This window comes from Mesoplodon mirus (genome assembly GCF_964341445.2).
Source record: "Mesoplodon mirus genome assembly, chromosome: 3".
NCBI classification, from domain to species: Eukaryota; Metazoa; Chordata; class Mammalia; order Artiodactyla; family Ziphiidae; genus Mesoplodon; species Mesoplodon mirus.
Genome location: NC_138978.1, coordinates 88,622,749 through 88,634,080, shown reverse-complemented (window position 1 = coordinate 88,634,080; position 11,332 = coordinate 88,622,749). Strand labels below are relative to the sequence as shown.

Here is an 11,332-nt window from a genome sequence, read left to right as displayed (position 1 = left end):
TTCAAAAAGAGTCATGTACCACAATGTTCATTGCAGCTCTATTCACAACAGCCAGGACATGGAAGCAACCTAAGTGTCCATCAACAGACGAATGGATAAAGAAGATGTGGCACATATATACAATGGAATATTAATCAGCCATAAAAAGAAATGAAACTGAGTTATTTGTAGTGAGGTGGATGGACTTAGAGACTGTCATACAGAGTGAAGTCAGTCAGAGACAGAAAAACAAATAATGTATGCTAACATATGTATATGGAATCTAAAAAAAAAAAAGGTTCTGAAGAACCTAGGGGCAGGACATGAATAAAGACGCAGACGTAGAGAATGGACTTGACACGGGGAGGGGGAAGGAGAAGCTGGGACGAAGTGAGAGGATGGACATATATACACTACCCAATGTAAAACAGATAGCTAGTGCGAAGCAGCTGCACAGCACAGGGAGATCAGCTCGCTGCTTTGTGTCCACCTAGAAGGGTGCGATAGGGAGGGTGGAAGGGAGATGCAAGAGGGAGGAGATATGGGGATATATATGTATACATACAGCCGATTCACTCTGTTATAAAACACAAACTAACACACCATTGTAAAGCAATTACACTCCAATAAAGATGTTAAAAAAAAAAAAGAATGGGTTTCTAATGGCATAATTCTTCATTGGAAAATGTATATCCAGAGGTAAGAAAAGCACAGAAAGTCTAAGATGTATGGTTATGCAAAACTGTAACACCAAAGGGGGAAAAAAAAGCAATGGAACTGTTACAGATATGCTCTTGGGTTCTAGAAGAGATTTGGCAATATAGGGGTAACAGGAACCAAAACTGTGCCTCCATCTTAAATGAACCAATAGGCTTTCCCTCCCAAAAGTCTCTCCAAAAAGCTTCATTTCCTTAAACTTCCATGTCTCCTCAAGGAGTTTAACTTCAGGGATATCTAAGCAAGTTTTACGTATTTTCAAAGGGGACCCAAATTCTCACAAAATCTTGTTTTTGTCTCAAATTCTGTACAGGAAAAATTTCCTTACATTCCACTAATTCTGTATAGGAAATTCTAATCCTTCACTAAGTATGTACAATATTATTAATACTGGATGCTGCTATTATAACTTCATTTTGAGTAACTTTCAATGTAATTTATTTACTTATATAAATTGATTCTAAAATTACATGTGCAATTTTTATAAACACATAACAACAGCAATGTAAATATTTAAAAATTCAAAAGTGGTATTTCTCCAACAAAAGTAAAACATTTGAAAAACTTAATTTCTTAAAACAATTGTTTTTGGTGAGCCAACTTTGAACCTCTGCTTAATAGAAAAAAATTACTTTTAACTAGCTCCTAGATATTCATTCAGATATTGTCAACAGTTTTTTCTTTTCAGTACCTAACACAGTTAGTGATGGGTTAAATAACCTTGAAAACTAAATAACAAAATAAAAACTAGTTTTATTTAATTCTCCAAGCTCAGGTCACACACAAAAGCACTTAGGATCAAACATAAATGACATCACAAAGGAGTTAGTAGAAGCCAATACACATGTGCAGACCCACCTCTCACAATGTGAGTTCAAGACTGAACAATCAAAGTCCTCCAGAACATAGCTATACATTTGCCATGGTTTCACAGCACTGATCTTAAAATTATTTTGTGTATGTTCCATTAACTCAATGTCAGTGCTGCTCTTGTGATATTCAAGAAAACTCAACGAAAGTAACTCAGTACTAAGGAATAAGGTTTTTGTCAGGTAGAGTTGAGTGAGCTCTGGAGGACCACAGACCATTATCTCAGACTTTTTTGGCCCCCCCTCCCCATGCCATAAACCAATTTGTGCCCATATTCCCCTCACTGGGAAAGCATGTTATAGGGTAGGGGGAAGAAAAAGGATCAAAACCTTTTGGTAAATACAAGGAACAGAAATTAAACTTACGATTTTAAACAGGATATAGTTTTACTTTATGCAGTAAGTACATTTTGTCATCTATGAAGGTTTTATTCATTTGTCTGCTTGCTTAAATCCAGTGGAAAACTTTCCTGAACAAGAAATCACATTCCTTGAAGATACTGCAAAAGTGAGGAGTTATTACTAAGCATCTATGCATCATCTCCAACAAAGAGAAAATGCAAGGGTTAAGAGCAAAAAGGGAACTTCCCTGGTGGTCCACTGGTTAATACTCCACCTCCGCTCCCAATTGGGGAACTAAGATCCCACATGCGAGACCAAATAAAAAAAGCAAAGAGGGATTTTGTTGGGTAGAAGTGAGGCGAGGGGAGAAAAAAATTGAGCTGGTTAATTTGTAGCCTGATTCTAATTTTAAATATAAAGAGAGCATAATATTTTGATCTAGTTATTGCTCCAAGATATTTTGATATTACGACTTAAAAGTTACTTGCTCCCATCTACTTGTTATTTAGTGAGCCAGTTTGCTTTCACAGCAAACTCCCACCTCCAAATTTATATCAGACATATCTAGTTTCTTAACTGCTACTAATTATAAAAGAATCCCGTGATAAAGTTCTCACTTCACATTTAACTGTCAAGTTTTTATTTCCCTGAGGAAAGAACATGACTGATCAACTGCCACAAAAGAAACTGAAGGAGACTTTTGGGAGTATATTCATAGAGGTACTCAAATATAATTAAAAAGGAAAACTTCCCCACGCAAAAAAAGCATTTTTACTATTTCCCAACGTTGCACAGACATCTTCCTTTGCCATTACATTCTCATTCAAACAACTCTAGAACCAGATTATAAAAGTCTGCTATAACTATACAAGTCAGATCAGGTTCCAACCAAAACTTAATAGTACCTAATAAAAACTCAGTCAAGTAGCCCAAAACATAGAATTAGTTCTACACCAACACTAATAGAAATCTTAACACATACACAATAGAAACCAAACATACCTTGCAAAATAAAACATGGAAAAATATCCTCAACTCACATATCAGTGAACATTCACTTCTGTTAAACATTTAGTAACAAAATATAACCAGCAAGATCTGTCTTCAACACTCCCACGTTAGAATCTATAGAATAACTATATATAGAATCTATAGAATAACTCTGATAGCTCATATCCTGATCTAGTTTGATCACCTAAAGGCCTAAGAATCCATATTCATCCATGACTATCAGTGTATTTATAAAATATATTTGTTTTGAATAAAAATGGAATTAAAATGAATAAGGTATATTATTTCTACATCTTTTCTTTCTGTAGCCTGGGGCAAAGCTTTTCAGGGAAAAAAGAAAAAAACAGGAAGTCCTTTTACATGAACCCTGACACCTTGTATATACGTAAGAAGAAAAGAAATCAAAGTTGAAAAGTCTGAATTTTTTTGAAGTTTGGGGACAGGGTAGATACAGGAAGATATACTGTCTTTCAAGTATAAAGTGTACAAGCTGCTAAACATAGTTTACTTCTTTACAGGATCATTTAAGGTGAACATTCAATAATTATTAATATTTATTTGGGGGACAAGAGGAAAATGAAAGCGAAGTTTTATAAAGATTAATTCAAGTGAACATATTTACAATGGAACTAGAACTCCTTGTCTCCCTGGCTAAATAAAAGCCGTCATCTACTGCACCAGTGTGTATTTTCAGGCAAATACAGAAGCAAAACTCATTAGCTCTTTTAAAAATACACACATTTAATGTTGGTCTGTTTTAATCTAAGTAAAGCAATTCCAAAAATACAAACTGAACATCAGAGCCATGTGAACCACCATGATAAAATAAAACAGACATTCACAATAATTACGTCTAAAGACAGTTCAGCTTAATAAATCATCTTCCAAGTATGCTAAAGAAAGAATTACTAAAAATACTGCTGGTGTTCAGTTAGAATTAAAGGACTTTGGGAAAAATGAAATAATATGATACACGTGGAGTGAATAAGGTTACACGGGATTTACATTTTCCATTACCCCTAGATATAAACAAACATTCAAAATCAACACAAACTCTGTGTGTTATTCAAAATATTGCAGCTGCAGGAAAGGCAACTTTAAATTAATAGCTAGGGGAAAATCAAGTTTTGGTGGAGGTAAACAGAAGTGACAGTTCTTAATTTGCACTTTTGTAAAGCTCATTTATACCTGGCCAACCAGGAACCAAATGCAGGACTACGAAGTTCTCTGCTTCTTTTGGCTATAATGTGACAAGAAAAGGTCATCTTTTGAAGATGTTTAAAGAAATAAAGCAACTTTCTTATAAACAGTCAAATAATCAATCAATGGAATAAATAAGCACTAACCCACATTTTTAACCACTCTGTAATCACTACACTTTACATATTTTTCATTTCGGTGGCAAATTCTCCAATTTTTAGGCTAAAATCCACCAATCACTTTTAAGAGTAAAATGAATAGCCACCAAAATAAGAATATTCTTCTGTTTACTCTTTGGCTAAAAAAGAAAACAAACAAACAAAACAAAAAGAAACAGAAGACAGCTCTAACACTGGTGCTAAAAGAAACTGTTTTTCTTTTTTTTTTTTAACACATGTAAAATAAAGTTATCAATTTAAATCTTGGTACGCTGTATAAAAACAAGAGGTAATGTTGTAATAAAACAGCAGTTGCCTCTGCAGGCAACATACTGTTTGTTAACCCTGTGCAATAAAATACTTTGTTCATACTACACTTATTCAACATGACTAACAGTTACTACAGACATTTCAGGAATCTTCACGGGACTCCTATAGACTTACTGTTAAAACTGAGAGACATTTACAATCATAATGTGCCATGAAAACTTGAAAACGTTACTTCTAGTAGGAGATAATATTCATACTATTTGAATTTGTTTTAGGTACTGAACAGCTGAGTTACAAGGACTGAAAGTGAAAAGCATTCGAAAAAGCCCATGAACACTGTTGTTCACACCCTTCTTCAGAACACACTAAACTTGTCTGACACATTTCTCTTCATACATAGCAAGCAACAGCACCCAATAAAAGCCTGAGAAGAAATGCTGCTGTGTAAATACTGCAACTATTCCTGAAAAAAGAATTATGGGATATATACTCCAAAGCTGCCCATTCCCATAATTTGTATTGCATAGGTCACATAATCAATCACACACATATATATACACACGTGTGTATATATATGCACATGCAAAGAATATATTAAGACGACAATGAAGTCTAGTCACAGAGCAATTTACAGGCTCAATATATTTTTTACACTTTGAAAGAAAATTTCAATATTTTACAGTCTTTTAGTAGGCATTATATACACTGCACTTTATGAATTCTAAAAGGTATTGAAATAAATTTTTTCCAACATTTTGGTAACAAAACAGACAATGTTTCTCCAAATACTTGTGCTATCTATCTACATGATAAGTTTGCTCTGATAACCACTAACCACAAAAACGGACTCAATGGAATAATTAGAAAAATTATCTAACACCATGCATCGGTTTGAATCATTTTTAATATCCTATCCTAGAAACATTCTACAAATCTTAAGATTTAAAAAATTAAGTCTCTGATTTTTAAAAGATATCTTTTTATGACAATATCCATAACATTGACAAGTACATGTTAAGGCTAGTATTATCTCCTTATGTGATTTTTTTTTTAACCTTTTTTTTTTTTTTTTTTTTAAGAAAGATAGTAAAAGCCAGACTCCGTTAGGGCTTTGAACTGTACCTACAGAAAATGAGAGTGCAGTGAACATAATGTTCAGTCCTACAGTCAGGATGCAGTTGCTCCTTCCCATTCCACAAGATACTGCACCTTTCCATCAAGTGTCACCCGACGAGCCAATACTCGGTATTTTTCACCACATGCTATTCTACCTGCAGCACCAAAATAACTGGTAATGGAGTTTTTTAGATGATTTAGTTGTAACTCCTGATCTGCTAAGTTATTCAAAATCTCTGTGTTGAGTTCATCAAATTGGTAATCTTCTTTGCCTTCATCATCCTTTACAATTTCTGAGTTCTGAGTCTGGAGTGCTCTTCTTGGAAGACGACCCCTTCTCCTCCGTAAATGTGGTATTGCAGCAGGCCAAGATCTTCCTGTACGAGTTCTTTTTCTGGAGTCAGATAATCTATAGAACAAAAAAGGCCACAATTGTCTACCCTTGCTGACATAAAAATCAGCCAAATCAAAACAACAAATGCTATATAAAATGGATTATCACTCGCCTTCATTAAATTCAATCACCTTCTTGAGGCTGACCTTTGAAGAGCTTTTCTTCCTTAACTATGTACTATTAAGCTTAAAAGAATCAGAGGAAATTTTTGATTTATGAGGCCAACGAGGCAAATTCTTACCAAGAGGATCTGTAAGTCAGGTCTTGTCAATGTTTTTATCATTAAAAAGAAGACAGTTCATTCATTCATTCATTCATTCAATGCAAGAAACATTTAATAAGCACCTACTACATACAAGACACCTTTCCATGTGCTTAAACAGATGGCAGAACTAGTATAAAGATTCTCTTCGTTACTAATTCTAGGCCTACTGTTAAGTAAGAAATAGCCTAAACTAGATGTCAGGGTACCTTTGGTCTAGCTCAATATGATATCGGCCAAATTTAAATCTCTTGTCCTCTGTGCTCTCTTAAGGGAAGAGATTAAGTGAAGGGGCTGAACTAGACAATCTTTGAGTTCAGAAATATAATGATTTTATAAAACAAAGTCAAAATATAGCACAACAGCTAAATTCAAAGATTTTATAATCATACTGCCAAAGTTAAAATCCCAGCTCTGTATACTTGCTAATAAACATGCCATCTTGGGCTTGTTACAAAAAACTTCTAAGTCTCAGTTGTCTTATCTACAAAATGGGAACAACTCAAAAGATTGTTTTAAGAATTAAATAAGATGATGTACAAAAAAAAACAAGGCATACGTAAGCTTAACACAATGCTTGGCAAGAGGCAAAAAAAAAAAAAAAAGCTCACATTATTATTATTCACAATTCATTTAAAAATGAATTACATTTTAAGCCTTTAAATACCTAGAATTTTATATGATTTATAAGAGTAGTTTTTGAATTGTGAACAAAAATTAAACAAGAGGAAGTATAAAACCTAGAAGCTCACAGCTCTGGTCCCAAGTAAACTAAACTTTTCTTACCTGATACATCAAACTTCAGGAAAAAGTTGCCCTTCTGAAGAGTTAGGTTAAATAAAATATTAGAGGGGAAGTCTACTATTGATAAAAATCCTGAGTTTAAAATTGTTTTATTAATAAAAGGATCTGTGTTCCTGATTCCAACTTATTAAAAAAAATATCCACACTTGTATATTAGAAGCATAAAAAGGTCTCACAGAAAACAGCACACCTATAAACACCAGGATACCTCTTCTCTGTGTACATAGCAAAATTCCTGACAAATGTGAAAATTTTAATGTCTGTGCTCTGAAAAGCAAAAATATTCAGATGAATATTAACAACCTAAGGAATCAACATATAGATTGCGTCTCAAAAGCTGAAAGACAAACTTGTATCATTTTCAATTGCTAAAAATTTATTTAATCACCACTTTACAAAGAAAAAGTTTAGAGGAAAATTAGTCAAGAATAAGAACATAAAATATCTACCCATAATGCCTGGAAATACTAGACGAGGTAGTTTCTTTTGCACTGGAAGCACCCGTGAAATCCACATCTGAGGTATTGGATGAATGTGCAGTTCCCTCAGTTCTCCTGAGACAAAAGAATTTAAATGGTATAACGACTATATTACATAACAGTAGAAATACTAATTTCCCCCCAAAAGAAAATTCCTAAGGTAGGAGAAAATAACTTTCTATTTACCCTATAGAACAAGGTAAATCCAAAGTAGGATTCTCTGTAATTGATTCCTTATCCTGGAAAATAAAAAAACACACTCAAAGCATGGTTTCTAAAGTAAAGATATTAGTTTCTCAGTAATTTCAAGCAGACTTCCTCTCTGAGAACATATGCCAATATATCCTCTTACCAAAGGTGTCTCAGCAGTCTTCTGAATCATTTTTCTTGTATATGGGCCAGGTGGACGACCTACAGACTTTTTCTTTCCTTTTTTTTCTATGCCATTGCTTACTTCCCTGAAACAAAACCATTTATGTATTTAACCTCTGCACAAAGAAAACAAAAAGACAATGGACAATATACACTATCATAGCTCTACTTATGTAATAATTAGATTATACTTATATTTTTACATTAATGGTAATATAAAAACAACAAAGTTAAATCTACAAGTTTAGTCAAGTTCATAGATAATACATTCTAATTTAAATATTTCTTAAGAGATATTTACATACAAAAGGTTTAAGAAAAAAGTTCTCTAATATGATTCTGAAAAATACATACCACCTAAAATTTTTTTTAAAAAACATAAAACGAAACAAAAAAATACTACTATATTAGATGGAAGATTCAAAAACTCCTTAAAGTTCAATTATTTCATTTAGGTTGTTACTATGTAGGTACCTGGGCGATGTTTCAAGAATTTACTATACTAAAAGTGATTACGAATTTAGTAGTTAACCTCATGGAGCCAGGAAGTATCTATGTTAAAATACAGCAGGTATAAACAGGGACATCCTGTGGGTTCCTAAATGATGCTAATCAGAAAGAGAATGAAACCCGGGGTGGGTGAATGTAAAGGAAGAAGGAATCCTTCATACTGGGCAGGGGAGTCATTCAAGAACAAAATTAGAAAGATCAAGAAAACCATTTTTGAGATACAAAGGCAAATATCAAGCAATAGGAAGGGGAAAAAAGCAATAGGTCAAGAACATCTCTAATTAATAGAAGGGAAGAATGGCAAATATCAATACACAGAACATCCATTTCATTTATTCAACAAACATCTCCATATAAAGGGGATACTAACAATAGGAATACAAAGACATTCCCTGTGCTAAGGGGTTCACAATATAGTTTGAAGGTGACAAACGTGTATACAAGCAGAATAAAATGGTTTAAGTGCTATAAGAACATTATCCAGGAACATTCAATTTAAAAACAAGGTAAAGGAACAATATTATATAATAGGCTAGAAAGAGGTGACTGGAGAAAACTAGGAAAGACTATCCCTCCACACACCAAACTAAGGCTGAGGAAAATAAAGGTGGAAATACAAGGAAGGAGAACGTAGAGAAGCATAACTAGAACTATAATCAAAAGTTTCAAGGATAAGATGGATGGGGTATACATTTTTGTTTTTGTTTTTTGGAAAAATGATCAACATTAACATTTATAAAGGACCCCTGGACTAAAGAAAATACACTTTAGTCCAATTCATACATAGGTCCCAGAAGAAACTGAGAATACCTTTAGAGAAAGTTGAACCATTACCTGGTGGCATCAAACGAAAACCTTATAGCTACCACAGACAAAGAAAGTGTCCTATCAAAATCATGATAGGAATGAGAAAGATTGTGGAAATCTTTTTCTAATTCATAGTATAAGCAACTGTTAGCAAAAGATTAATGATAAAATTTGAAAGTGATAGGAGTAAGTATTCTTTCTTTCAGAAAAAACAAACCCTTAAAGTAGTATCTACTTTATTACCAACTCAAATGGATATAAAGCACTGTCAACCCTCTGTAATTACATTTTCTTATTCTCCAAGATGATTATCTCATACCTTGTATTTGCTCCTTAAATTTCCCTCTCAGCTATCTTTCCCTCATCATTTCATTGAGAAAACAGAAGTTACCAAGCAATAACTTTAGTCATCTTCCAAATGCTAAATCTAAAACAGAACCAGCATTTGTACCCACCTTTTCCTTTTTCACCCCATTTCAACAGAAGGGTGTAAGTCCTCCTATCAAAGGCTATGCCCACATTTAGGCTCTAAATCCTGTCCCTTTTGGCTTCTCTAAGACTTTACAATATCTTCAGTTTCCTCCCCCTCTCCTATACCACTCTCTTCTCCACTGACACACAAAAACAAGTTACAATTATCTTCTATCTATTAAAAAAAATCAATTGATTCAGCTTCCATTCCCTTTACAGTAGAGTAAAACTACTTCTGAAAGCTGATGATACATACCCTTTTCCACTTTCTTCCTTCTCTTTCAGAATTTTTAAAGATTCTTTCCTTTTCCCCCTTTTCCTTTATTATCATCATCATCATCATTTTGAATCCGCCCATGTCCCTTATTGTAGAAAAAGCCCAGTTTTGACACGTAAATTGGGCAGTGCTGGATTCGATCACACTGACCCACTCCCATCTGACTTCTACTTTTACCACTCAAGCAGAATTGTTTTTGTCAAGGTCCCTAATAACAGAATGTTATCTAATCCAATGAACATTCTTCTCTCATCTTAACCTGCCTCTCCACAACAACATTCAGTACTGTTTAATACACCCATATCTTTCTTGAAATACTCTCCTTCACTTGGTTTTCATGACATCAAACTTTCCTGGTTTCCTCCTATTTCACTGATTGTTTTCCGTTAGTCTCCTTCATTTATTTCACTTCTTCCAAAACTCTAAATGATATCAGGACATTATTCTGGGCCACATTCTCTTCTCTTCCCCTCTCTCTCTAGGTAATTTCATCCATTCTCATGGCTTTATAAATCAGCTTCAAAATTTATTATCATGTGTCCTGACCTCTCCTGAGCTCCTGATTTACATACCCCAACTGCCTATATCTAACATCATCACCACTTAGATATTCCTCATAAGAATCTCAAACTCAATGAGTATGAAACAGAAGAATGTTTTATTCACCTTGCCAAAATCTGTTCTTCCAGATCTTGATAAGTTACCACCATCCACTAGTTGCTCAAGCCAGATATCTGGGCATTGTGTAACTTCATTTCTCCCTTCCTTTCAGAAATTTAATTCATTAGCAAAGCCAGCAAATTCTGCCTCCAGTGGAGATCTTGAATCTATTTTCTGTTTGACTGCTACTACCTACACCTACATAAGCAACCGTTATTTATCTCTCACCTAGAAAAGTGAACGAGTCAATTTTTTCTTGTTTCTATTCTTACCTCTACTGATATCTGTTTTCCAAACAGCACCCAAAGAAGTATTTTTAAAGGATAATTCAATCTGCATACATCTTTAAATAGCTTCCCATTATTCTCAGAAAACAACCCCAACTCCTTATGAGACCTACAAAACTCTATATGACCAAGGCCTACCCAACGTTTCTAGCACCTGATACTATTCTCTAGCCCTCATTCACACCTCAGTAGCCTTCTGTGAGTTCCTAGAACATGCCTCACAGCTTCACACTTACTTTTGCTACCTGAAATATTCTTCCCTTTGTTCTTCCCATCGTTAGGTCACTCTCATTCTTTAAGTTTCAGCTTAAATACTATCTTAAATAGGCCTCCCTTAAGCCTCCTTT

The 11,332-nt window shown here is 34.1% G+C and overlaps 1 protein-coding gene across 1 annotated transcript in view; it reads right to left on the bottom strand.

Annotated features, from left to right (window-relative positions):
- Nucleotides 1-2,494: 2,494 nt before the first annotated feature.
- MTF2 (metal response element binding transcription factor 2) overlaps nt 2,495-11,332 on the bottom strand; it is an 81,503-nt gene continuing 72,665 nt past the window's right edge. Inside the window, exons 12-15 of the mRNA XM_082613405.1 lie at nt 7,954-8,059; nt 7,788-7,840; nt 7,572-7,676; nt 2,495-6,071 (exon numbers count right to left, since the gene is read on the bottom strand). Coding sequence (XP_082469531.1) covers nt 5,714-6,071; nt 7,572-7,676; nt 7,788-7,840; nt 7,954-8,059 — 622 coding nt within the window. The 3' untranslated portion in view covers nt 2,495-5,713. The remainder of the gene's footprint in view (nt 6,072-7,571; nt 7,677-7,787; nt 7,841-7,953; nt 8,060-11,332) is intronic.